This window comes from Nycticebus coucang, chromosome 4, assembly GCF_027406575.1.
Source record: "Nycticebus coucang isolate mNycCou1 chromosome 4, mNycCou1.pri, whole genome shotgun sequence".
NCBI classification, from domain to species: domain Eukaryota; kingdom Metazoa; phylum Chordata; class Mammalia; order Primates; family Lorisidae; genus Nycticebus; species Nycticebus coucang.
In genome coordinates, this window is record NC_069783.1 from 63683752 (window position 1) to 63711211 (window position 27460).

The 27460-nt window shown below is 47.4% G+C and overlaps 1 protein-coding gene across 2 annotated transcripts; it reads left to right on the plus strand.

Annotated features, from left to right (window-relative positions):
- CEP68 (centrosomal protein 68) lies at nt 1-27174 on the plus strand. 2 transcript variants are annotated; one of them, XM_053586841.1, is made up of 7 exons: nt 1-132; nt 12211-12585; nt 15613-17142; nt 18706-18828; nt 21897-21993; nt 26013-26186; nt 26952-27174. In XM_053586841.1, the coding sequence occupies exons 2-7, from the start codon at nt 12253-12255 to the stop codon at nt 27035-27037; spliced, it is 2343 nt and encodes a 780-aa protein (XP_053442816.1). In that variant the 5' UTR covers nt 1-132; nt 12211-12252; the 3' UTR covers nt 27038-27174. The 2 variants fall into 2 exon arrangements, with proteins under 2 accessions (XP_053442816.1, XP_053442815.1); XM_053586840.1 differs by lacking the exon at nt 1-132 and adding an exon at nt 175-382.
- Nucleotides 27175-27460: the final 286 nt, after the last annotated feature.

Here is a 27460-nt window from a genome sequence, read left to right on the forward strand (position 1 = left end):
CGTAGCGCGACGCGGCCTCACACGACCCCGCTCGTCCCCAAGAGGGAGAACCTGAGGTCGTAAGCGCTGAAACCAAGGGAGGGCGACACCGAAGAAGATCCGGGCTCCCATAGGCCAAGACAACGCAAGGGGGTGGGTCCTTCGTTCAAGAGTGGGCTGCGTATTGGTCGAGCCTTCGGACTAAGGACAGAGATTGGCTGAACCGGTTCTCCGCGCCGAGGGACAAGGGGCGGGCCCGAAGGGAGTGGCTGGCGCTGGGTCCCGCCCCGAACGTTCTGGTCTCTGGCGGGAGGGCCATTCTAGCAGCCTGGGACCCCCCGGCTCGGGGCTACCGCATGGGACCGCTGGAGCTGCTTGGGACGTGCGAGGCGGTAGGCAGGCAGTAGCAGCGGCCGGGCGCGGGTGTCCAGGGCGCCCGCGGCGCTGGGGGCGGTGGCCCGGGCCAGACCTGCGCATGGCCCGGCCCCTCCGCCCCCGCCCTTCGGTCTCTCGCGGTCTGCCCGCCTGACCGTGGCGATGCGGGCCGCCGCGCCTCTTGTCTCTGGCGGGGAGGGCACAAAGGCTTTCTGGGGGCAGGGGCGCTTTTGCCTTCGCCTCCATTTCGCGAGCAGAATGGCGTGTACTGTCTCGGCCGAGGAGGGAGGCCGGGCTCGGCAAAGGCCTGGGCGCGGCGAGGGAGCGCGCGTATCTGCGCATCTCGCGTCTCACGCCTGCGCCGCCAGTTGGCGTGGGCCGCAGGGAAAATAGCTTTCCCTTGGGCTTCTCCCAGCGTTTACCCTGCTCCTCAGTCGGGGTAAAGCACTAAGGTGGTTCCCACTGGCGAGATTGAGACGAATCACGCCGCCCTCCCGCCGCGAGCGCGGCAGCCCCCAGACGCAGAGGAGAAGCCATATGTCTCACTTTGTTGCCCAGAAGGGCTACCCTTTGTAACTGTCATCAATAAGACAGTTCTCAGCAGACCACGGGCGTCTGTCCAGAAACTGTTCCAGGCCCTTTATAATTATTAGTTTGGGTGCAGCGTATTGTTTGCAATAAAAATGAGCTGAATCCTGCCAGTGCCAGGGCAGATTGGACTTCTTGGGGAGAGAAGGCGGAGCACGAAGGGAAGTGTGGTTTGTAAATACTCCTACAGTTCTCAGATCTAGGCCGTAAAGGTTGTTTTTAAAGTGTATGGAAGAGAGTGTTGAGTTAGTTTGTCTTGGGCTTGGTTAAAAGGAGTAAAAGTCACCACTTTTAACTTTGTTTTCTCCATTCTCTTACCCCCCCCAACCTGTTTAGTTCTGGGCCATTCAATGCAGAAAAGAGCAAAGAACTCAGTTTCATCTCTTCTGGAAAGCTTTGTAAAGCTTTTCCCTACCCTAACAACTGGTGATAACTCCTGTCTTTGGCTACCTTCTGTGGCCTCTGTTTTTAAACAGCAGGCTGTGTTATGGTTTCCCCAGCCCCTGGCACAATGCTTGGAACACAGAAGGCAGTCAGTGGTGGAAGGAAGCCAGAAGAAAACAAAAAAATCAGCATGGTAACCCAAAATTGACAAAACAGAAACATTTATTCCTTTAACTTCTCGGGTCAATTATTCTAACAGGTTAGGAAGGCGACTCAGCTCAGGCTATCAGGTTAGGTCAGATTTGAGCTCTGCCATGTTACGCTGATTAAGTCATTTATCTTCTCTGTGCCTTAGTTTCCTCATCCTTACAAGGGGGGTGGTAATAGTACCTACACCATGGGTTATGAGGATTATATACATGTAAAATATTGGTATAAAATGCCTAACATAATTCCTGGCACAAAGACATTGTTAAGTAGCTGTTAGCAGTTGTTAGGATAAAAATAAACAAGATACCTAGACTCAGCAATACTAAGTACTATTATAGTACTTGACCCTTCAGAGTATTCCTGCTTTTTGGACCTTATCTGATCCTTGATTTAAAAAAAATCCCTTGGGTGGCGCCTATGGCTCAGTGAGCTGGGCGCCGGCCCCATATACCGAGGGTGGTGGGTTCAAACCCGGCCCGGCCAAACTGCAACAACAAAATAGCCAGGTGTTGTGGCAGGCGCCTGTAGTCCCAGCTACTCGGGAGGCTGAGGCAGAAGAATCGCTTAAGCCCAGGAGTTGGAGGTTACTGTGAGCTGTGTGACGCCACGGCACTCTACCAAGGGCAATAAAGTGAAACTCTGTCTCTACAAAAAAAAAAATAAATAAATAAAAATCCCTTAAGCCTTTCCTGATTGTCCACCATAGTAAGTATTCCATAGATTATCTGCTTATGCAGCTAGAGTCTTAACCACTCAATAAAAATTGATTAGGTGCCAAATAACAGTTTGGCCAAGAATTACAGTAGTATCCGATATACTCTTAATGAGATCTGTTACTTGAAAAGGTCATGAAAGAACAGAGTAGTGTAATAGATGAAGGCTTTTGTAGCCACAGAAAAATCTTAAGAATGATTAGTTTAGCCACACAGAGGCTTAGCTTGTGAAGATGGATGTGCATTATATCTTTCTTTCTTTTCTTTTCCTTTTTTTTTTTTTTTTTGTAGTCTTACTCTGTTGCCCAGGCTAGCAACCAGTGGTGTCATAATAGCTCATTGCAACCTCCGACTCCAGGGTTCAAGTGATCCTCCTGCCTCAGCCCCCCCCAGAGGATGTGCTTTATATTTTAAATCTTTTTTTCATAAAGAAGCTGTCTCTTATTTTTAAAGTGGCTCTCAAACATTGTGAAAAGTGGAAAAAGTCTTCCCATTGGTTTTAGACCTGTTTGCCAAACCTAGAGGTATGAGATACACCCCTAGGATATAGTGCCTCACTTCCAGGTTTCCTGTACCATTTTCTGGTGACAGGAAACAGGCTAAGTTGTATATTTCCTTCCAGCTGTAAGCACCGCTTATCATGTCAATTTCTCTGAAATTATTTGGAGTCTGGAAAACAAATACTTAACTCCTCACTTATAACTGACTGGGGAGAAATTTAGGTTTGTAATTTTGTTAGTATAGTCACAGTGAACCTTGAATCCTTTCTATGGAAAACTTTCTGGGGACTCCCAGCTCTGACATTGTATAATTAGCCATTAAAAACCTGCCACAAAATGTGAGCCCTTTCTAGTGTCCTGTTGCAAAGGCCTTTAGGACAAGAACCATAAATTTCCTTATTGGTGTTTCTGGCATAAACATGCCCATGGAATGGTTATAGATCTATTATAGTTGTTTCTTTTTAGTGTGCTTACCAATGTAGTGCTTCTGAAACGTTATTGTGCTTATCAGCTCATCTGGAGATACTGCTGCTTAAACACGGGTTCTGATCCCAAGGCTCTGGGGCAGTAAGTAACCGCTTTTTTGAAGTACTTGGTAAATTAGTTTTATTTTCTTATGGTATTGGAATAAAATCTTGAATTTAGGAGTTTTTTTCTATTCTATTGTTCTTAATAATTACTCTATTCTGTTAAAAAAAAAAAAATGATTCCATAGGCAGTGCCCGTAGCTCAGTGGGTAGGGTGCCAGCCACATACACCAAGGCTGGCAGATTCAAACCTGGCCCAGGCCAGCTATACAACAATGACAACTGAAACCAAAAAATATCTGGGCGTTGTGGTGGGCGCTTGTAGTCCCAGGTACTCTGGAGGCTAAGGCAAGAGAATCGTTTGAGCCTAAGAGTTTGAGGTTGCTGTGCGCTATACCGCCACAGCACTCTACCCAGGATGACAGCTTGAAACTGTCTCAAAAAAAAAAAAAAAAAAAGATTTCAGGAATCTTTCCAAGATACTTTTGGTATAACAAGATTTTAATAAAACCAACTGAGATAGATAGGATGAAAGAAAATTAGAAGATGTCAAGGGAAAGATTAGTACAAAAGGTTAGTGCCGGGCGGTGCCTGTGGCTCAGTCGGTAAGGCGCCAGCCCCATATACCGAGGGTGGCGGGTTCAAACCCAGCCCCGGCCAAACTGCAACCAAAAAATAGCCGGGTGTTGTGGCGGGCGCCTGTAGTCCCAGCTACTCGGGAGGCTGAGGCAAGAGAATCGCTTAAGCCCAGGAGTTGGAGGTTGCTGTGAGCTGTGTGAGGCCACGGCACTCTACCGAGGGCCATAAAGTGAGACTCTGTCTCTACAAAAAAAAAAAAGGTTAGTGCCTCTCTGTCTGAAACCTTATTTAGGTGGGCTGCATATTTGGCCAGAGCATCCTAGCAGCAAAAGCAAAGAGGAAAAATTTTTTTTTATTCTTTATTTGTTTATTTATTTATTTTATTTTGGGGATTCATTGAGGGTATAATAAGCCAGGTTACACTGATTGCATTTGTTAGGTAAAGTCCCTCTTGCAATCATGTCTTGCCCCAGAAGGTGTGGCACGCACCAAGGCCCTGCCCCCCTGCAAAGAGGAAAATTTTATCAGTTTTGCCAATACCTTTAAAAACAAATAGGCTGCTCAATTAAATCAGCTGTTTCTGTTACTGAAGCCAGAGAATTCTACTGTGGATTCTCCAAAGAAGACAGAAAGGTACAGTGAGTGGCATTCTTTTTTTTTTTGTTTTTTTTTTTTTTTATTTTTGGCCGGGGCTGGGCTTGAACCCGCCACCTCCGGCATATGGGACCGGCGCCCTACCCGTTGAGCCACAGGCGCCGCCGTGAGTGGCATTCTTAATAGTATCTCTTGAGAGAATCAAGAAGATTCTTTTTTTTTTTTTTTTTTTTTGAGACAGTCTCACCATGCTGCCCTCAAAGTGCTGTGGTGTCACAGCTCACAGCAACCTCCAACTCTTGCCTCAGCCTCCCAAGTAGCTGGGACTACAGGCGCCTGCCACAACGCCCAGTTGGGTTTTTTTTTGTTGCAGTTGTCATTGTTGTTTAGCTGTCATGGGCTGGATTCGAACCTGCCAGCTTCGGTGTATGTGGCTGGCGCTGTAACCACTGTTCTACAGGTGCCAATCCTCAATAAGGTTCTTATCAGTCTTAACACACAGATTCTGATGGCCTCACGGAAAACTAAAAACTATCAGTGCGGTAAAACCAATGGCCTGTGGAACTCCAAGCATGTGGTCCAGGTTTGGCTTCCTCTGAGGGTAGGAATGATGTTTTTCCAAGAAAGCTATTTTTCCGCTTTGCTCTTTGTCATGGGAAAAGATGCAATTATTGATATATTCAGTCCTCAGCATTCTGAGTTTTGTTGGACAAGGATACTCTGCAGACTGCTGAGGAGGCCAAAGGGATTGGGGCTGAGGGCAGGGGTGGTTGGAAGTTTCTATGGATCCAGGTTCCTATGGATATGGCAGTTGCCTCTTTTTAAAGACCATCTAAAGATGTTTCACATTAGCTGAGCGTGGTGGCACACACCTGTAGTCCCAGCTACTGAGGAAGCTGAGGCAGGACAATCACTTGTGGCCAGGAGTTCAAGATTGCAGTGAGCCATGATGATAACATCACTGTACTCAAGCCTGGGCAACAGAACAAGACCCCATCTCTAAAAATAAATAAATGAAGACATCTCACAATGAGTGAGGAGATTGGCCTTACTAAGACTTGTCTGGTGGTTCTACTCAGCCCACATGTGAGCAAGTGACGAGAGTGAGGGGACAGAAAGCCAAGCAGCCTGGCTCACAGCCCTCCCCACCACATTGACCTAGAGGACCTACTGGCTCCTCCTAGGGCCCTGGAGGACTCCTTCTGTTTTGTAGACTCCGTGTAAGACAGAGAAGCAGCCCCTGGGGGTGGGAAAGAAAGGGGCTACTAGCTCCCAAGGATCCTGGGGATGATCTCAGCCTATTGCCAAGCCAAGGTACACATTCTGTCCTCTGTAGCTTTGAGTCTGTTCTTCATTTTCATGTTACTCTGATTTCATCTGGAGAGAAAGGGGACAAATGCCCAGGTGACCTACCCCACAGGGAAAGATGGAGGTGATATGGAGGACTGAGGGGCTACAAGTGTCTTCTATAGCCAGGAAAGGAGCCTGTGGAATGGCAGTTGCTCTTTGCCACTGGCCTCCCAGTTTCAAACCTCCAGGCACAGTTTTCCTGGCTCATACCCTACCCTGAGACAGGTCTTGTGACTGCCCTCTTTGTTGGCCTCCCCCACATGGATCCTTACCCCCTTCCATGCTGCCTCCCTGCTATGATTGGCCTCCACCTTTAAGCCCCTCTCTCCAGTAACTCTTAATTCCCCCAGAGGCCTTCCAGCAACGTGCCCATACTGGGTTCTCCCTTGGCAGTTTCATGTTCCTGGAGAAAGGGCAGCATGGAAAGCCTCTTTGGTTCCCTGGCCAGGTTGTACCACAGTATGTTCATGGAATTTATCGCTTATTCCTGTGGCCTTCTATGAAAATAAGTTTTAACATTTTGGCCCCTGAACTGCTAGGGCTTGCTCTGTCGATCAGTACCTGGCCCCTGTGGTTATGTGCTGGGTTCTGAGATAGCTGATGCCAAAACAGCTTCCAGGGCAAAATTAGTATAAATGAGATTGTTTCAAAGGGAGCTCATGACCTAAAGAACCCTGGAGAAAGCTCTTTTTTGTTGTTTAGAGGAAGACTGCTCCCTAATTGGTCACTCATCAAAAGCAGAGCGTCACCCCTCCCCACCAATTCTTAGTACCCCTTTCTCCCTCCTGGACAGGAGGGACTGGGAAGAAGCCCTGCTGTGAGAGCAGTGCCTGAGGTGATGCAGCAGACACAAGAAGGGTCAGATGTCTGGGCGCACAGAGTCAGTGTTACCACGCGTGTGATGTGTGGACAGATTTTTACTGTAGGCAAGAGTAAGCCAAGCCCAAATGACTCCAAATTATATCTGGTGGATGATATAGCTTCTGCAAGTTCTGGAAGCTACTGAAGAGTTTTGGTTTTGTGTGTGTGTGTGTGTGTGTGGTTTTTGGCTGGGGCTAGGTTTGAACCCGCCACCTCCGGCATGTGGGACCGGCGCCCTACTCCTTGAGCCACAGGCGCCACCCCACTGAAGAGTTTTAATAAGCTAACTTCAGGTGGTCTCTAAAATATCCTGAAGCTTGTCTCTTAGTTTAGACAAAGGACAGGGCAGTTCTGGTGAGACAGACCTTTCTCTGGGTTGAAGTCGTTTATTGTCTGTACTGATGCCTCCTGTCATTCAGTCCAGTCTCCTGGTATTTCCCTCATTAGTCAGGAGCCTGGCTGAGGCCTGTGCCCCATCGGGAAGCCACTATCCTGTAGGAACATTATAAAGCATGTGATCTGAGAGCAGGGAGACCATGTTAGTAGATTGTTTAAGGCTAATGACCTGGGAGATAGTGTTGGTCTAACACAGTCATGTTCACCAGTCTGAGCAGTCTCATCAGGCTGAGAAGTATAAGCTGTCTCTCTCCCTTGATGGTCGGAACAGAATCTCCCACCCCCATACCCCAGGGGGTTAGAAGAAATGATGTGTGAAATCCAGAGTCTGTGGAAATGAACACCACATAGACCTTCATGCTGTGATACAGATGCTCATGTGGCCAATGCAGACAGGGTTGAGCCCTAGGAATCCAAACTTGTGCATATGCTGGAGCCTGGGCCAGTGTTTTCTTTGACATGTGGATATTTTCAAAGAGTGTTTTATCTTCAGTCATTATTTCAAGGAGTTTTCTCTATCTTTTCCCCCAGTCCCTTACTCCCTTTCTCTGTATTTGGTAACATTTTGTATATAATTTACAATGCATTATTTTAGACTCGTTTGCATTCTTTTCTTTCACATGTATCTGCCCTAGTTCTCATAATGAACTTCTGTAGTGCAGGGGGGAAAGCATGATTTTTCAGGCAGATTAATAAGTTTATGAAGGGGCTTGGCACCTGTAGCTCAGTGGCTAGGGCGCCAGCCACATACACGGAAGCTGGCCGGTTCAAATCCAGCCCAGGCCTGCCAAGCAACAATGACAACTGCAACCCCAAAAAAAAACAGGCGTTGTGGTGGGCACCTGTAGTCCCAGCTACTTGGGAGGCTGAGGCAAGAGAATGGCTTAAGCCCAAGAGTTTGAGGTTGCTGTGAGCTATGACGCCACGGCACTCTACCCAGGGCAACATAGTGAGACTCTGTCTCAAAAAAAAATAATAAGTTTATGAAGGGACTGCTTATTCACACTGAGAAAATAACCACCTATACTTTGTCTTTTCAGAAGTACCATTTCCATGAAATTCACTGAACTTCAAACCTTCTTACCGGGTTACTGAAGGGCCACTGGCCACATGGTTAATCTAGTTGAAGTCTGTGTGTATCCTTCTGAGTTACTTAGGAGTATCTCCTGAATAGCTTACAATAGCTTACCACTCCCTGCCCCTCCAGGATAAGTGGGTACCTTCTTCTTTATATCATCAAAACAGAGATAAGGTAGGCACAGTGGCATATGCCTATTGTCCTAGCTACTTGGGAAGCTAAGGGGGGAGCATCACTTGCACCCAGGAGTTTGAGACCAGTCTGGGCTAGCAAGACCTCATCTCTAAAAATAATTAACAGATTAACCAGGCATGGTAGCAAGTGCCTATAGTCCCAGCTACTCAGGAGGCTGAGGTGGAAGGAGCCCTTGAGCACAGGAGTTTGACCAGATGAGCAATGTAATGAGACCCCCATCTCTTTAAAAAAAAAAAAAAAAATTGGTTTGCAGCCCACTCTTGCCCCAGCATCATCTTATTCCAGCACCTGTCTTCAAGACCATACCGTTTAGTAAGGGAGGTGGGAGAGCTCTGGCCACTGAGAGAGTTTTTAGGAACAGAGCAAGAAGTAGCAGCTGGGAGTTGTGAACTAGATTCAGCCTTCATCCTTTTTCTAGTCTATGGGCTCAGCTTTTCCCATCATAGTGAAAACACAACTTGCCTGTAAATGTTTTTATGTGCAGTTTCTTTCTTTTTTTTTTTTTTTGTAGAGACAGAGTCTCACTGTACCGCCCTCAGTAGAGTGCTTATGGTATCACACAGCTCACAGCAACCTCCAACTCCTGGGTTTAGGCAATTCTCCTGCCTCAGCCTCCCAAGTAGCTGGGACTACAGGCGCCCGCCACAATGCCCGGCTATTTTTTTGTTGCAGTTTTGGCCAGGGCCGGGTTTGAACCCGCCACCCTTGGTATATGGGTCCGGTGCCCTACCCGCTGAGCCACAGGCACCGCCCTATTGTGCAGTTTCTCAAAGAGCCACGAGGTGAGGATATGGCTCCATGAAGATCCGTGTCTCAGCAGGACTCAGTCACCCTTCTTGTCCCTCTATCAGTCTTCCCCCTCTTGTGCTGTGTGCGTTCATCTGTTTTGTAACTTGTTCTCACGTTGGTTCTAGAGTCGGATAATCTTGGAATTGACTCTCTTGGAGTCCTAGTTACCCCTTTTTTGAAGTGAGCATTAGAGACCTTCACTTCTATGGGAACCATGTGGCACTCAACATGTGCTGGTGCCAGTGGAGACTGATACCAACCAGTAAAGGGCCCTCAGGCAGCATGTGTCAAAAGCATGCCTGTGGGTACCCATCACCTCAGCGGTTCTGCTAATACTGTTGATGCTGCGACTATGCCAGCACCTCTCTGTGTGCATGGTTATTCATAATAGTGTAAGCAAAAGTAATAGCAAAAGATTAGCAATAACCCAAATATTCATTAATGAGAGACCAGTGAAATAAGCTAGAATGTGTTCGTACACTGACATACAGCACTAGGCAGTGATGAAAAAGAAAGGAAGCTCTCTGTGCTTAGTTAAGTCCTCACCTGACACTGTAAGATAGGTTCTTGGAAACTGTGACTCTGTGCTGTACAAAAGGACCTGTAGCAAAACCACTTCTGCCATAGTCTGATTGACACAAACAGGAGTTATGTTCTGTGACATGTTCCTGGTCACAAAAACTTCGCCAGACTTCTAAATGAAAACCCAAAACACTTCTAATGTTATGCATTCAGATAAATGTGAACTATACATCACATTTAAGAAAGGTGAATAAAAGCAAGTAGAATAATTATTTATCTGCTTGTTCTAGTTCAGGGTCACAGATAGCCAGAGCCTGTCTTAGCAGTTCAGGGTGCAGGGCAGGAGCTGACCCTGGCCAAGGTGCCATCCCATTGAAGGGCACGCTCACCCACCCACCCCACTCATTCACCTAATGTGCACGGCTCTGAGGTGTGGAAAGAAGCTAGAGTACCCAGAGAAAACCTGCACAGATGTGGGGAGCCCAGGCAGACTCCACACTGTGGCCCTGGCCAGGAATCAATTTTTCCATCAATGTTGTAATGAAATGACTGTGGACAAAATGATGTTATGCAAGGACCTGCTGTATATGTGATCCAAGCAATTTTGGAGACCAAGATGGGAGGATTGTTTGAGGCCAGGAGTTCAAGACCAGTGTGGGCAATATAATAAGACCCCTATCACTACAAAAAAATTTAAAAATTAGCCAGGCATGGTGGTACACACCTGTAGTCCCAGCTAAGGGAGGCTGAGGTGGGAGGATTGCTTGAGCCCATGAGTTCGAGGCTGCCTGAGTTTTGATCGCATCACTGCACTCCAGTCTGGGCAACACTGAGACTCTGTTTCAAAAAAAAAAAAAAAGAAGAGATGGTGCCTGTGGCTCAGTGAGTAGGGCGCTGGCCCCATATACCAAGGGTGGAGGGTTCGAACCCAGCCCCAGCCAAAATGCAACAAAAAAAAACAGCCGGGCGTTGTGGCGGGCGCCTGTAATCCCAGCTACTCGGGAGGCTGAGGCAAGAGAATCGCCTAGGCCCAAGAGTTGGAGGTTGCTGTGAGCTGTGACACCACAGCACTCTCCTGAGGGCAACTAAGTGAGACTCTGTCTCTAAAAAAAAAGAAAAAAAGAAAAGGTTCTGAATAGTGTATCCTATACTGTTTGCTACCTTTATGTAAAAGAGGTATTTATGTTTGCCTAGGCATTGAGAGACAAAAGTCATACACAGAAATGAGTAAGACTATTTACCTGGTTTTTTGAGAGTATCTAGTAGTAAATATTTTGTTTGATTTGTATGAGAAATTAGCTGCTGCTTATCCTCTGTTAGGCTCCTTTGTCCCTTCCTTGTAAGGTGACCTGTTACACTGATTCTCTCAGTGCCCCCCATGACATTAATGACAGTAGCCAACACTTAGGGTGTACCTCACCAGGCACCGTTATACTCTGTGGACATTGGCTCATTTTAGTAGTGGAGTGGGGGACCAGGACACAGGGAGAGTCCACCTATAGTATATTTTATAGTTAAGCCATATACTATTACCTGTCCAAAAAAAAAAATTTGTTTTTCTGATTAGTTCCTGCCATATCTGGTGGTCGTGAAAATTAAACGAGAGTGTTTGAGCCTAAGAGTTTGAGGATGCTGTGAGCTGCGATGACACAGTACTCTACTCAGGGTGTCTCAAAAAAAAAAAAAAAAAAAGGAGTTCTCCCTGCCCCAGGTCTTACTGACCTACCAAGAAAAAAAAAAAGAAAATTAAACGAGAGTACCCATGAAGTGCCTACTTTTCTCCAGGGTCACCCCAAATTGGCCTGCAGCCTCGTGTGCCACGCAGGCAGGGTGGAGTACGACCCCTTACACCTGGCCATCTCAGGGCACTGTGGTGCCTGCCTAGGTTGTGTTTCTGGTGAGCCAGGGAGGATGGCTCCCAGCCATGGCCACCTCCCTCTCTGCAGGCTCCTCTGCTTCCATCAGCAGCCACCTCTTACCATCGCTTTGCCTTCTGTCTCTGAGGAAACAAAGCTATTTCTGTCCAAGTTTGAGCTTTGAGGTTGGCACAGTGTGCTCTAAGAGGCTGCCGACATCCTGGGCACTGGCAGTTCGCTGGCTGCCCCTTCTAAATTCTCCCATGGTTGGTCTTCCTCCTGTAGGCGTTTCAGCCCCCAGCACGACCTACCAGTGCTCCTGGCAGCAGCTCTTGCTGGCACACTTAAGCCACACAGAACTGCTATGGGACTGTGCATGGGAGTGCCAACCAGGCCTCTTACCCAGTGGGGTTGAGCCAAAGGACAGAGTGAAAATGTGACTCAGGGCCCAAGCCTTGACTTTAGTTTGGACCTATATTGACAGGGGATGGTACTGGCCACTGTTTGTAAAAGCAGAGGACAAAATGATGTGTGTCTGCTTCCCCTTTGGAAGGGTCTAGAGCCAAGAAAAGGTGGATGGACCTACTGCTCCCTTAAGGAAGTAGCCACCATTTGTTTTCTTATTTGACAAAAAAGTTTGCCTTAATCATTAAAAAGCAAGGATTCCTGGACACAGATGTAGAACTTTTATGTTTTTGTCTTCCCTCTTGCTAGGAAGCCAAAAGCTTTAAGGGAAACCTGACCTAGGGAGTCTCAATGGCCCTGGGTGAAGACGCAGCGGAGGTGGAAGCATCTGCAGGCCCCAAGGCCGTGTCCTACAGGAGATGTAGCTGTGGGGAACCAGAGGGGGATACCCCAGGGCCTGTGAGCAGGGAGCAGCCCCACCACCTGGAAGCGGAGGGAGGACCTATCTTCCCTGTGTGGGGGGCAGAGGAGCCCCCTGCCCCTGCCTGCCCCTCTGGAGCCTACCAGCCACAGACCAGTGACGCCCACAGAGAGCTGGTGGCTGATGGACCTGAGCCTGCCCCTCATTGCCTGCATCCTCCTGCCAGCACGGGAGGAGACCTTTTGCACTCTGTGGGAAGCCAGGTAAGTGTTAAGGCAGCAGGACTGTGTATTGACCCTGTGCTCTCCTTGGGAGTTTGTTCCCCCATTTCCTCACTGTGTAGCATAAGAAGCTAGGGGAGCCTGGCTGTGATGATTTCTGTTTTACAGGTTCACTTGGAGAGCTGGGCCTCAGGGCCACAGGGGGCTCTGTCCACAGCATCTCCTATTCCTCAAGGGTGTGAACCTTTATGAGACTCTGCTGCCCTGAAGGGTAGGGCAAGAGAGCTCTGGCAAAGGGAGCCCTGTCCACTTTGTGAATTGGGAAGGACCTGGAGGAGACCTGGGAATGGAGGGCCAAAGACCATGGGCTCCTGGGAGCTCTGAGACTGACTGGTCTTTGGACCCAGGAGACCTGTCAGCCTTGGAGCCCCTGGGGTAGGCAGCACTGTCCCTTGATTTTTTGTTTGTTTGTTTGTTTGTTTGTTTTGTTTTGAGACAGAATCTCAAGCTGTCACCCTTGGTAGAGTGCCGTAGTATCATAGCTCACAGCAACCTCAAACTCTTGGGCTTAAGCGATTCTCTTGCCTCAGCCTCTTGAGTAGCTAGGACTATAGGCACCCGCCCCAACACCTGGCTATTTTTGGTTGCAGTTGTCATTGTTGTTTAGCAGACCCAGGCTGGGCTCAAACCCGCCAGCCTTGGTGTATATGGCTGGCACTCTACTCACTGAGCTATGAGCACTAGCCACTGTTCCTTGTTAAGGAAAACTTGGGCCTCCCTGACTCCCACGCAGCCTCTACTAGTGGGAGACACATAGGACAGGGACTTCTACCAGCTTCTATGACTGTAGGCAAATCACCAAATCTTTCAAGCCTTCAGTGTGATTGGGAGGGTGACCTGAATGATCTGTCCCTCCCAGCCTTGACATCCTTTTATGTTATGTTTGCCAAGGCCTTTCCTGAGAATGGCTTTGATCTCAGTGTCATTGTGGCCTTGGCTGCTGCCCACTTCCCTCATGGAGCACTGTCCTGTGGAGGAGGCTTTGCGTGAGACTGGGAGATGACAGAGGCTGAGCCTCACTTGCCTGGGAGCAAGGGGCAGTGGGAGGCCCTGGCACCTGTGAGCCAGAGAATTAGAGGGGCAGGAAGCAAATAAGCAGATCCAAGAGTATTTGTTCCCCGAGTTTGAGACTGGTGCTTACGGCCATGATGGGTGGTGTTTGTTGATTCTTAACCATGTGCTTTTCACACATGAGCTCCTTCAGTCACCTCCTGAGGAGGTCGTGCTATATCATCCCCATTTCACAGGGAAGGGAGGTGAAGCTCAAAGTCATGCATTGGGAAGGTGGCAGAGGTTGGGGCTGACGTCGGGTCTTTCTGGTTCCAAGTCTGTGCCCTTAACCACAGTGCTATCCTGCCTCCCTTATGGGGTGAGTTCTCCCCATCGTGCGGATAAAAAGTCCAAAGCGAAGAAGCTGAGATGAGGGACTTGTTCTGCCAGCGTTCAGTTAGCTGCTGTGTGAGCTGAGCGAGGTGGTGCCTACTGGCTTTGGATGTCTCCTGTTAGCAGGAGAACCCCCGATTGAGGGTTCCGTCTTTTGGAATGTGCTTCTCAGGGCTTAGGCAGTGTATCCAGCCTCAGTGTGACGAAGCTGTCTCACAAACTGGGCATCTGGGGAGGAAGAACAATTTTGAGAGGGCTGGGGACAAGGTTGACTGAGGGAGGACAGCTGTGCTCATAGAGCAGGCTGGTCTCAGTAATGCTGGCAGCACACATTGATGGTCTGATCCTTGCCTTGGGTGGCAGACTTCATTTTGAGATTACCTTCTGGGCCCACAAGGAAGCTCCTGAGTGATCTAAGACATTTCAGCCGAGCACAGTGGCTCATGCCTGTAATCCTAGCACTCTAGGAGGCCAAGGCAGGTAAATTGCTTGAGCTCAGGAGTTTGAGACCAGCTCAAGCAAGAGTGAGACTCCCCATCTCTAGTAAAAATTCGCAGGGTAGGCAACGCCTGTGGCTCACTGAGTAGGGCGCCGGCCCCATATACCGAGGGTGACAGGTTCAAACCCAGCCCTGGCCAAACTGCAACAACAAAAAAATAGCTGGGTGTTGTGGCGGGCACCTGGAATCCCAGCTACTCAGGAGGCTGAGGCAAGAGAATTGCCTAAGCCCAAGAGTTGGAGGTTGCTGTGAGCTGTGATGCCACGGCACTGTACCGGGGACAACAAAGTGAGACTGTCTCAAAAAAAAAAAAAAAAGGGCATGGGATTACACCTGGGGGCATTATACAAGGGTACATGTGAAACTTAGTAAATGTAGAATATAAATGTCTTAACACAATATGCCAGGAAGAAAATGCCAGGAAGGCTATGTTAACCAGAGTGATGAAAATGTGTCAAACTGGGGGTGGCGCCTGTGGCTCAGTCGGTAAGGCACCGGCCCCATATACCGAGGGTGGTGGGTTCAAACCTGGCCCCGGCCAAGCTGTAACCAAAAAATGGCCGGGCGTTGTGGCGGGCGCCTGTAGTCCCAGCTACTCTGGAGGCTGAGGCAGGAGAATCACTTAAGCCCAGGAGTTGGAGGTTGCTGTGAGCTGTGTGAGGCCACGGCACTCTACCGAGGGCCATAAAGTGAGACTCTGTCTCTACAAAAAAAAAAAAAATGTGTCAAACTGTTTATAAAACCAGTGTATGGTGCCCCATGAATGCATTAATGTACACAGCTATGATTTAATAATAATCATTTTTTTAAAAAGGCAGTGCCTGTGGCTCAAAGGGGTAGGGCGCCGGTAGGTGGCAGTTTCAAACCCAGCCCTGACCAAAAACTGAAAGAAAAAAAAAAAAAATCGGCGGGGCACCTGTAGTCCCAGCCAGCTACTTAGGAGGCCGAGACAGGAGGATCACTTGAACCCAGGAGTTTGAGGTGGTTTTGAGGTGGGCTGACTCCATGTCACTTTAGTATGAGCAACAGAGTGAGACTCTGTCTTAAAACAAACAAACAAAATAGAACAGGCATTTGGTTTGATGACTTTCACCTGAGTGCTTTTTCCATCCCTCTTAACACTACAGATGGAGGAGTCCAAGCTTTCTACCTCTGGGGAGCTACCTCAGACTCTTACACTTCCCAGAACTACAGCTCTTTGCTCAGGACACAATGCTGACACCGAAAATGATCCATCCCCAGATGATTGGCCTCAGGTGCTGGACCTCAGTCAGCAGCCTCACAACTCAGGGTTCCCTTTCCCATCCTGGCAGAAGGCCATGGTGAGCCGAGGTGCCACTGTTCCTCAGCTTTCCACCTGCAACATCTCAGCCTCCTCCATGGGCAGCAGTTTCCAGAGTCAACAGGAGAAAGTGGAGCCTCAGAATTGCTCCCTTGCCAAGGCCTCCTCCTCCCAGAAGCTGGTTGTTCCCCAGGAACGGAATCCCTCTGTGGTGGGACTAGGGCCTCAGTTCAAGTGGTCACCACAGCCTGTGGTCTCAGGGGGTGATGCTCCTGGGCTAGGCCAGAGGCGCCTCTCCTTCCAGGCTGAGTACTGGGCCTGCGTGCTGCCGGATACCCTGCCTCCTTCACCTGATCGCCAGTCCCCTCTCTGGAATCCAAATAAAGAGTATGAAGACCTGCTTGACTATACTTACCCACTGAGGCCTGGGCCTCAGCTCCCAAAGCACCTTGATAGCCGAGTGCTGACTGACCCTGTCCTACAGGACTCAGGTGTAGACCTGGATAGTTTCTCTGCCTCGCCAGCAAGCACCCTCAAATCACCCACTAATGTCTCTCCCAGTTGCCTACCAGCAGAGTCCACTGCTCTGCCATTTTCTGGCTCAAGAGAGCCAAGCATTAAGTGCTGGCCCTCTGGAGTACCCCAGAAACGGGGCAGCATGGGCTTGGCATCTTGTAGCCAGCTCACATCTACCCCCAGAGCCCCAGGCAGTAGGGATGCTCCTTGGGAGAGCAGAGAGCCAGCCCTGAGGGAAAAGGACTGGCCACACACGGGCAAGCACCTTGAGGTGGGTTCTCCCCAGTTGAGGAAACAGGACAGAGGGTGGCCCTCATCTAGGACAGAGAACCAGAAGAAGGCCAGCCCGAGTATCTGGCATCCTGTTTATGCAGAGTCTAGATGGAAAGCAGAAGAGGAGGTGGAGAGTGATGACGAGTACCTCGCCCTGCCCGCTCGGCTCACGCAGGTTTCTAGTTTGGTTTCATATCTGGGTTCTGTTCCCACCTTGGTTACCCTGCCCACCCGGGCTGCCAAAGGGCAGAGCTCCCTGGAAGTGTCAGACAGTGATGGGCCAGCTTCTTTCCCATCTGACTCCAGCCAAAGCCAGCTTCCCCCTGGGGCTGCACTGCGAAGGCCTGGTGAAACCGAGGGACAGAACCACTGTTTCCTGCGCTCCATCATCCGTGCCCGGGACTCTGCAGAGGAAGGGAGTCTGGTGAACAGCCAGGCCCTCGGGGTCACTTCTGGACTGTTGAAAACACACCCCTCCTTGCCAGCTATGTTGGACCCGTGGTCATTCTCAGCCCCAAGTGCTGAAGGGCAGCTTCCCAGGAGAGGTGGTGAGCAGGGAGAAGAGTCGCTGGTGCAGTGTGTGAAGGTAAAGACGTCCAACATGAAGAGGCTCTGTGTCCGGGTTTCTCGGCTCTTCTCCCCCAGTCTACTATATCATAAAACTTGCTAATGTTCAGTGAGCACTTGGTTTTTGCCAGGCACTGTGCTGTACCTTATATAGTCTTCACGTCTTTTATTAGATTAGTAAGTACTATTCTCATTTCACTGGAGAAGAAGGCAGAGAGAGGTTAAGTAACTTGGTGACTGAAAATTAGCAAGGGCTTGAGCCAGGAGCCAGACCCAGGTAGAGGGGTGTGGCTGCTTCCCAGCTCAGAGGTGTTTCACACAAAAGGGATATGAGCCCAGATGCCTTTGGGAAACACTGGGCTTAACAAAAGTGAGTGGCTTTCTTGACTGCAGGACTTTCAGAGCTTTATTGGCAAAGCGGTGTGATTGTATAAAGTCCGGGGCATTAGATGTACGGTTTCCTAGACTTCTTGGCCCTGACCCTTCTTTTTTGGACCACCTATTAATATCTGGAGGCAAAATTAATACTGCGTGGAAGAGGGTTTTCAGAGTCAGACATATGAATTGGAATCATGGCCCTGCTGTCTTTGGAATTTAGCATCAGTCTCTTGAGTTTGCGCTTTCGTAAAATGTAGATCCCTGCCTTTTGGGGATGTTGTGTGAATTAAATAAAATAATTCATGTTGAGGGCTTTTGTAGTCCCAGACACATACTGAAGGATCAGGAAGGTACTTTCTCACCACAGCCTGAGCGTCCCACTGCCCTGCCTCCCCAGTGAGCACTCAGATGCTGTATCATCACTGCAGCATGGTAGGTGGCCTGTGAGCCACGATTGTCCTCGTACTCCAGGGGGCTTTAACCTCGGGATGTCACATGGATTTGATTTGTCCTGTGAAACAGTGGGAAGGCCACCCTCTGTCCTGCTATATATCTTTCTTTCCTTTTTTTTGAGATACAGTCTTACTTTGTCACCCTCGGTAGAGTGCTGTGGCAACATAGCTCACAGCAACCTCAAACTCTTGGGACTCAAGTGATTCTTTTGCCTCAGCCTCCCAAGTAGCTGGGTCTACAGGCACCCACCACAATGCCCGGCCATTTTTAGAGACAGGGTCTTGCTCTTGCTCAGGCTGGTCTCAAACCCATGAGCTCAGGCAGTCCACCTGCCTCGGCCTCCCAGAGTGCTACAATTACAGGTGTGAGCCACCACGCCCAGCCTTATACCCTTCTTTTTTGATCAAAGATTGAGGTTTGGGCTGTGGGTCAGGTTAGTCATGATTCTAGGCATTGATTTTACATTTCTTTTCCACAGAAACAGTTTGGTAGTAATGGTCCTGATAACAAGAATTGGTTTCTGTGGCTGGGGTACCCGCTCTGGGTTGTTCTATTCCCAGCTGCTGGGCTGGATTCTCTCAGCCTGTCATTTCTGGTGCCACATCAGGCTGTGAGGAGACAGAACCAAGTGGGATTTTACATTGTCTAGAGCTGTGGGGCAGGAACAAGCAGGGAGGACAGAGAGCAACGCCTCGGGAGGGAAAACGCAAGCAGTTCAGGCAGTCATACCATGTATCTTTTGTCTCCACAGACATTTTGCTGTCAGCTGGAAGAGCTGATCTGCTGGCTGTATAATGTTGCAGACATTACTGACCACAGAACTCTGCCCAGGTCTAATCTCACAGGTCTCAAGTCTTCTCTGCAGCTTTACCGGGTAATAATGCAGTCCTGGCTCTGGCTTGTTCACTCATGGAGTTGTGGCTAAGTTACTTGATTACAAAGTAAAATCTCAAATAACTGATACCTGGTATATTGTAATTCAGTTGATGGTTGTACCCAAAATCTAATCAGATGCCCTTTTTGAATTCCTTATTGATTGATACAGAGTCTCAATTTGTCACCCTCAGTAGAGTGCTGTGACATTACAGCTCACAGCAACCTCAAACTCTTGGGCTCAAGTGATTCTCTTGCCTCAGCCTTCCCAGTAGCTGGGACTATAGGTGCCCACCACATTGCCTGGCTATTTTTTAGACATGGGGTCTCGCTCTTGCTCAGGCTGGTCTCAAACTCCTGAGCTCAAGCAATTCACCCACCTTGGCCTTTCAGAGTGCTGGGATTATAGGCATGAGTCACCACTCCCCCCTTTCAAATTCTTAATGATGAAAACTTTGTAAAATGCACGAGGTATTTGCCAGGCCAGTAGAATTTAGAAAAAAATAAATTATGTTTATCTTGAATCAAAAATACTTTTAAAGTGATTTGCAATGTCTCAGAAATTTTTAGTGCAGATGGACCCTGTTGTGAAGCCACTAGTTACAGATGGCTCTTTAAGTGACATTACAATTCAGATTTTTCAGTTGCTCTAGCCACATTCCTCGTGCTCAAGCACCACTTTTGTCTAGGCTACCATTCTGACCAGTGCCATCAACACAGAAAGTTCTGCTAGACTGCACTGCTATTTAAGGATGGGAGCTGAAATTGTACTTACAACATATACAACAAGGCATTTTGATGGTATTTAAACAAAATATGACACCAATTTGCTCGTGTGTGTGTTTGGGATTTTTTTTCTCTTTTTTTTTTTTTTTTTTTGTAGAGACAAGAGTCTCACTTTATCACCCTCAGTAGAGTGCCATGGCATCACACAGCAACCTCCAACTACATCTGGGCTTAGGCGATTCTCTTGCCTCAGCCTCCCATGTAAGCTGGGACTACAGGCGCCCACCACAACACCTGGCTATTTTTTTGATGCAGTTTGGCTGGGGCCAGGTTTGAACCCACCACCCTTGGTATATACTACCCACTGAGCCACAGGCACCACCTGCTTTTTCCCTCTTTTTCATTAAGGTTCTGTTTTTTAAAAAAAAAATTTGTGGATTTTTATTAACTTGATCCTAAAGTAAGTACTTTTAGGGTGACTATAAGTCCCAGTTTGTGCCTATTATTCTGGCATAACTAATGATAGGTCCTCTTTCATTCTCAGAAGTGTTCTGATTTGGAGGGTAAATCATATAGTTGTTATCCCTACATATAATGTTAACCTTGCTGAACTACTGACTGATTTCTAGCATATCCGGAAAGCGAAGCCTTTCTAACCTCTTCGTGAAGGAGCACAGGTGATATCTGTGGTTTCAGCTTGATGCTAGCGTAGATGGGGTTTTCCAGGACAGTTCTTCAAATTTCTGCAACCTTATAGCCTGACCAAGCTTAATAGGGCATGATTTACATGTGCATGAGCCAAGGGTGCGCAGAGCTGACTCGGGCCCTCGCTGGGACCACACCTCAGCTGAATAGATGCCTTTGTTTTCCACCTTGGAGCCAACTAAAACTTAGGGGAGGAACATCCTCTAGCCTAAATGGGCTGGGCCAGTTTCTCCACCCTAGTGGGGATGCTATTTCCTGTGGTGTGGAGAGCTTACCATAAGTTCCTCACCCAGAGTGAGGTGAAGGGAGGAAACGATGGCGGGGTCCAGTGGTCCTGTGTGCAGACTGCATGTGTGCATCTAGCTGTGCAGGGCCCACCTCCAGCAGGTGCAGGGTAGTGTACCACTGCAGGAGAGGAACCTACCCCATTAGACTTAACTGTGTGGCCTTTCTAGTCTGGCAGATCAGGTACAAATAGATATAACTCCATTCCCTCCATTTACTCCTCATGCCATCAGCTTCAGTTTCCAAGCTAGCCAAAAAGCCATTTCGTTTTGTGGGCAGAGCTGAGATCTGGACAAGGTGTTACCCCTGCAGGTCAGTAAGGCCTAGGCCTCTTAGGTCACCCATTCAACTATGTCACAAAGTGGAACTATACCATGAACCCCTTCCCACACCAAATGGTGCATGGCTCATGCGTACATCTAAGCTACCTTGACTTGTGCTTAGATCAAGACCTACTTTTATAAGCAAATGTGTATGTGTTCACAAATTTTAACTGTCACTCATTTTCTTATATACTTACACTTCCTCTTAACACAGTAGGGTTGAGGTAGCATATAACCACATAGAGTATCAGAGAATAAAATAATACATAAGTATAGGTATCAGGGCAAAGGAAAACTGAAGATAGGAAAATAATAAATTGAAAAGTAAGGGCGGTGCCTGTGGCTCAAGGAGTAGGGTGCCGGTCCCATATGCCGGAGGTGGCGGGTTCAAACCCAGCCCCGGCCAAAAAAAAAAAAAGTAAAGTAAAACTATCATTTCAAATTGTTAAACACCAAGTTCAGCAAATCAAGAATTTGACTTCACACTTCTTAGCTGCTAAAAGAACATTAGAACTAATTTAGCTACAAGGCTGGTGGCCATAAGGGAAAAACAGATGAGCTACTTGGGTTACCCTGGAGGACTGCACTGCTTGAGGATGCCGGGGAGAAGCTGAGGTGGTCAGCTGAATGGCAGATCTCTCCTGGTTCAGCTTTGTCAGGCCCTGTAGAATGGAATAGTTTATTCTGAGGATCCCCTACCCTTGTGAGTTCAAGAAAACCTTATGAGGTGGGGGCACTACAAGGAAACCCTGACTCCAAGCTGTTCCAGCTTCTTCCATAGAAAAGAAAATCTTCTGATGTCAAACTAAACAGGAAAAAAAAATTGTTGATTCTATCTACCTTTGGCTCAAAGAGAATGAAGTTAAAACCACTGCACTGTTTACTGGGGAATTATGCAGACCAGGTGGGGTATAATCTTCCACATTAGAGGGGAATTGAGCTACCCTGCATGGGTAGCTCATTTTTAATAATTTCTACAAAATGATAGTAAACAAAGCTTATTTATTTTCTTTTTCTGATATGTTTTAAGCAATTTAAGAAAGATATAGATGAACATCAGTCCCTGACGGAAAGCGTCCTACAGAAGGGAGAGATTCTTCTTCAGTGCCTGTTGGATAATACCCCAGGTGAGATGCTTGAGGTTTTGAATTTAGCCAGAGCTCCATCCCCCTCAGCAGCAGGCCCAGGGGCCCACATTGTCCCTGGTAAAAAGCCAATATTGCAAGAGCCCCCCACATACCCACTGCCTTAGATACCCTTGGTCTCTCTGCCACCAGCCCTGTAAACTCAGTGAGGCATAGTCATAAAATTAAGTCCATTAGAAACTGGACAGTAAGCCTGCAAGTATGACTCTTTTGCTTCTGCATCTGTATTTTTCTAATGGTGTTCTGGTAGGGAATCCTGGTTTTAATTCGATGGTCCTTAGCTTGTGGCTGGAGTATTCAGTGGGTATCCCTAAGTGGTTCCCTACCTCACTCAGCTCAGGTTGAACTCCTGTCTAGTTGTCTGCTGTGGATTCTGCTTTGGGAAGGCTACCCCCACTCCCCGAAAAAGATTGTATTGATCGAAAGGATTTGAAGGCAGTCTATTCTAAGGCAATAGACTGAAGTAGTGAAGTAATGAGGAGGGGTGGCAGTGGCACATAAACCAAGCTTGTGCCCATTTTGTATGATGGGTTTCCCCAATTTAGGAAAATGTAAAAATCAGACATCAAGAGTATGCCCAAGGATTTATATTCCTTATTGTCTTTACAGGGCAGAGGGGTGAAGATGCGATATGGAGGATGAGCTAGGGGAGAATGCTAGGTTAAAGCCTTAAACTGATACACTCCCTAAAACAGCCTGATTTCCTGTAAGACTACAACGAAGTCCTAAGAGACCTCATCAGTATGATGCCTGAGTGTGTGTTTTGGAGTGAGGTGGGATTTACACAGGTATCCAGCAGCATAGGCAAAGCTGGGCAGGCCCTGGGGACTGGAGGCAGTGAGGAGGTGCTTTCCGTATCAGCACTATGGCAGATGCGTACTGGAGATGGGGTAGAGCAGGGCTGGTCACAAGAGCCTTTGCTATGGGGGTTGCCCTATGGTTGCAGGATGTTTAGCAGCATCCCTGACCACACTGGATCTTCCTGTTCCCCACAGTTGTAACAACCAAAATGTTTCCAGACATTGCCAGATGTACTTTGGAAAGAAAAATCACTGGGGTTTGAGAGCTGTGAATAGGCAGAGGGGTTTTTTGGTTTTGTTTTTTTTTTTTTGTGTGGTATTTGGCCGGGGCTGGGATCAAACCCGCCACCTCCGGCATATGGGACTGGCGCCCTACTCCTTGAGCCACAGGCGCCGCCCAGGCAGAGGGGTTTTGATGGACAGGGATCACTAAGGGTTTCCAGTAGGTTAGTGATTTCCTCTGTGTTTCAAGTGAGCCCTTTGCAATCCCCTGCCTTCTTAAGGCCTTTGGGCTTCTCTGGTGTTTTCTTGCATGAAAGTTCTAGGCTTTTTTTTTTTTTTTACTTTTTTATTTATTTATTTACTTTTATTAAACCATAGCTGTGTACATTAGTATGATCGTGGGGCACCATACACTTGGTTCATAGATCGTTTGACACATTTTCATCACATTAGCTAACATAGCTTTTGTAGCATTTTCTTAGGAGTTCCTAGGCTTTTTATTGGGGGCAGGAATTGTATGTGCCAGGCTCCTTTGCTACTTATGACAACAGCATTTTACTGAATGTTTTCCACAGGCCACACACTGTTGAAGCAGTGGGCCCATGAATTTTTTTCATTTAATCACAGCCTTGTAAGATGGATATGTAGTATCACTGCTCTCATCTTACAGAGTTGTGAATTTGTGTCAGGCCATAGGTGGAATGATAGGCTGGCTGAGCTCCTGTACACTGGCTCCCCTCTGCTGTTACAGTGTCCCAAGTTGTAGAGGCCTGAGCAGGTAGGTAAAGAGCTCAAATACCAGGAACCTCCTTTCTTCTCAGAGGCCGTATGTAAAAGCAGGCCTTTAAAAAGCTATAGGTTTTTGGCCTTCATTTAAAAATCAGTTCAGGTTGGGTGCTATGGCTCACGCCTGTAATCCTAGCACTCTGGGTGGCTGACGTGGGTGGCCTCAGGAAGATTGCCTGAACTTAAGAGTTTAACGCCAGCCTGAGCCAGAGCAAGACCCTGTCTCTAAAAATAGCCAGGGGTTGTGGCAGGCACCTGTAGTCCCACCTACTTGGGAGGCTGAGGCAAGAGATTTACTTGAGACCAAGAGTTTGAGGTTGCTGTGAGCTGTGATACTACAGCACTCTACTGAGGGTGACCAAGTGAAACTCTTGTCTACAAAGAAATCAGTTCAGTAATGTTTTACTGCTTAGTCTGTAATAAGATTATCCCACTTTGCCTTTCTCTAAAAAGGGATCTAGAGGTATTTTACTGGAGAAAATAAGAGAGAGTTTAGAGTTTTCTGTGGTTTTTCAGATATGCATCCAGGCTGTTCCAGATTTACCCAGTGCCCCTCCCTGTCTTCTGCCTGTTATAATTAGGAAGTTGGCTGCTTTGAAATTCACAAGTTCCTTCACACTGTGTCTCTAGCCAGGTGCACAACTTGCTTTCTTCCTCCAGGAGCACATTGTCAGTCAATAGAGCCAGCACACAATCATGCCAATTTCATGCTTCCCAGTTTTTTTTTTTTTTTTTACTTAGTCGCAACCAAATACAGAGTAGAACCTCTGTAAGTTGACCACTTACAGGACTATAACAAACTGCTGGTGGTCACAGGCCTGCTGTACTGATTCATACATGTGGTTTATGTCCAGTTTGTGACAATTAGGTCAACTTGAGGTGTCAGTGTAGGGAGGTGGAGAATGATGGAGGGTCTACTGTATTTATTTTTTTTTAGAGACAGTCTCACTTTGTTGCCCTCAGAGTGCTGTGGCATCACAGCTCACAGCAACCTCCAGCTCTTGGGCTTAAAAATTCTGCCACAACTGCTATTTTTTTGTTGCATTTTGGCCGGGGCCAGGTTCAAACCCGCCACCCACGGTATACCGGGCTGGTGCCCTTCGCACTGAGCCACAGGCACTGCCCAAGTCTACTGTATTCTTAACAGTTAAAAATAAAAGTTCCCTGAAATGCACTGGCAGTGCACAGGAAAACTGGGTAAAGGTCTGATGAAGGTGGAGGGGAGAACCCAGCCCAGACGCCCTAACAGTAGTAAGCACACTCTGGTTGCATTCTTCTGCCACACTTTGCCAGCTCTCTCCTGGCTTGTCAGGACAGCACTCTGCCCTGATGACACTGCACTGATGTGGTTTCCCCAGGGGCTGATCTCAACACAGCCAGGCTGTGTTCCTTCTCCTTTCACCCATCCAAGTCAGCATTGTCTGCAGATAGGCAGCTTCCCCTCTCCCTTCCTCTGCTAGCAGATGTTGCAGCTGTGGGAGGAAACTAAGAGAGTGTTAACACAGCTGATAAAGGCACAGGAAACTAAGGCAGCCTTTGTGTTTAACAAATGAAATAAATTTTTTTAAAGAGGAAAAAAACAAGCCTGCTATGATGCACTATGATTAGCCCATCCCTTCCTCACATGAATACTCTGACAGTGTAGGAATGGAATCTTGGCCTCACTAACAATCTTGTTGTAGCCTTTTCTCAGATCATTTTCTTTTTAAGTCTGTAAACGTGGGACCCACAGAAAAGGGTTCACAAGCCTTTTCAAGTACATTATCAGACCATCCATGTGTGAAATGATAGTCCCACTCTCCAGCCAGCAATAGTGTATATAGGACCCAGCATCTGAATCTTTGCATGCTGTTTTATTTTATGTAAGCTTTATGCCTGACCAGATCTAGGTGTGCCCCCACGATTTTATCTCCAAAGTCAGATAACACCCATCATCAGAGAATCATCTCTATGTGCCCTTCTGTGAATTACAGAATTCCAAAGTGAAGCCAGTGAATTCTTTCCTCAGCTTTAATCAGAAGTTGAAGTGCAACAGAAACCCAGAATCACTGTTGAAAAAGGTGTACATTCTAAACTACTGCCAGGTCCCATTTTGTGCAGAATGCTGTCCTCTTGTATGTCCTTCTGAAAATGCTTACAGGGCAACACTCAGCATGGGTTTTTTTGTCTAACGGCTTTGAACCTCATTGTTAGCTTTAAAGGATGTCCTTGGGAGGATTGCAAAGCAGTCTGGTGAGCTGGAGAGCCATGCAGATCGCCTATATGAGTCTATCTTGGTGTCTCTGGACATGTTGGCTGGTTGTACCCTTATGCCTGACAAAAAGCCCATGGCAGCAGAGGAGCGCTCATGTGAAGGGGTTCAACCTGGTAAGTAGAAGAACCCAAGAAAGAAGCTGCCCTCCAACCCTAGTGTTCATTAGGGTACAGAAGCTTGTTGAGCTAAGAGCTATTGGAACAAGACAACCAATGGTACTGAAAAAGGAGCTGCTAGTCTTCCTGTGGTAACAAAAGCTCGCTGTGGTATTTCTTGTTACTCAGTGTCACCCCTGCTGCCTGCTGAGGGTGAGGGTGCCCCATGCTTCCATTTCTGTGGCAGTCTCTTCACCTCCACATCATGTGCCATTCCACCTCCAGGCATTCCTGACAGCAGCAAGTGCCACAGAAACCCACAATTACCAATAAGTATCCACCTACCTCAGCCCCCACCTTAGAGACTTAACAAGTAGTGCAGCTTCCTTTTGCCCCCTCAGGAAAGTCTAACAAGGGAATGAAGGGCTGGGAGAGCAGGAAGGAGCCCAGCACCCACTGTGGGGTTGTTACTATCAGTGCTTTGAATTCCACAACTGCACTGTACGTTCTCTGAAATGTCTTCTACAAAATGTTTGTAGTGCTTAACTAGGTGATTCCAGTATTAGGGCAGAAAGAACACAAATAAAGGTGAATTTAACAAAAAGATAAAGATTTCCTAGGTGAAAACTCACTGTAGATATGTCAAGAGCAGGGACATATACCTACTCTTACATTTGCATCAAAGTAACTTTGAGTAGTTACCTTCTAAAATGAATGCAGGTGACTGCTCTTGTCACTTTTTCCTCTACAACACTATGCCTGTGACAAATATTTCTCTTTTAGGCATCTTCTCAGGCAGAGATGTGAGCCAAATGCTGGGTGAAGAGAAAAACTTTAAAGAAGTCCTTGCAAGAACCATTCAACACTGAAGTCAAAGGAGAAACTTAACTCTAGTATACTAGCTTTAAAATACCTTTTTTCCTGAAGTGAGGGCTGTTGAGTTACTATTTTTATTTACAATGATTCCTCCCACGCTAAGGTTTTCCTTTCAGTGCTTCTCTACAAAGAGCATGTGGCTTTGCAGTTTTTAATAAAATAAGACTTAATGGTCTTGCCTCCTCTATTCATTTTTAAAAAGTGAAGACAAATCTCAACTATTCCACCTCCTGAAATCATTTACAGAAGGCTGGTAAGAAAAGAGGGTTCCAAATACTTGATATTCTCAGGCATAAAAGAGGACCTAAAACAAAAGGCAGAAAAAAGTGAATGGTTGGCCAGAAACTTGTATCTATTCATAAAACTAAACTTAGGTTTATAAATCTCTTTGAAGATTTAGAGAGAAAATACTTTAA

Bases quoted from the DNA above. Each gene is read 5' to 3' on its own strand.
- CEP68 (XM_053586841.1), top strand. From the start codon at position 12,253: ATGGCCCTGGGTGAAGACGCAGCGGAGGTGGAAGCATCTGCAGGCCCC. The intron at 12,586-15,612 runs GTAAGTGTTAAG...TTAACACTACAG, and splicing joins TGCACTCTGTGGGAAGCCAG to ATGGAGGAGTCCAAGCTTTC. The intron at 26,187-26,951 runs GTAAGTAGAAGA...TTTCTCTTTTAG, and splicing joins ATGTGAAGGGGTTCAACCTG to GCATCTTCTCAGGCAGAGAT.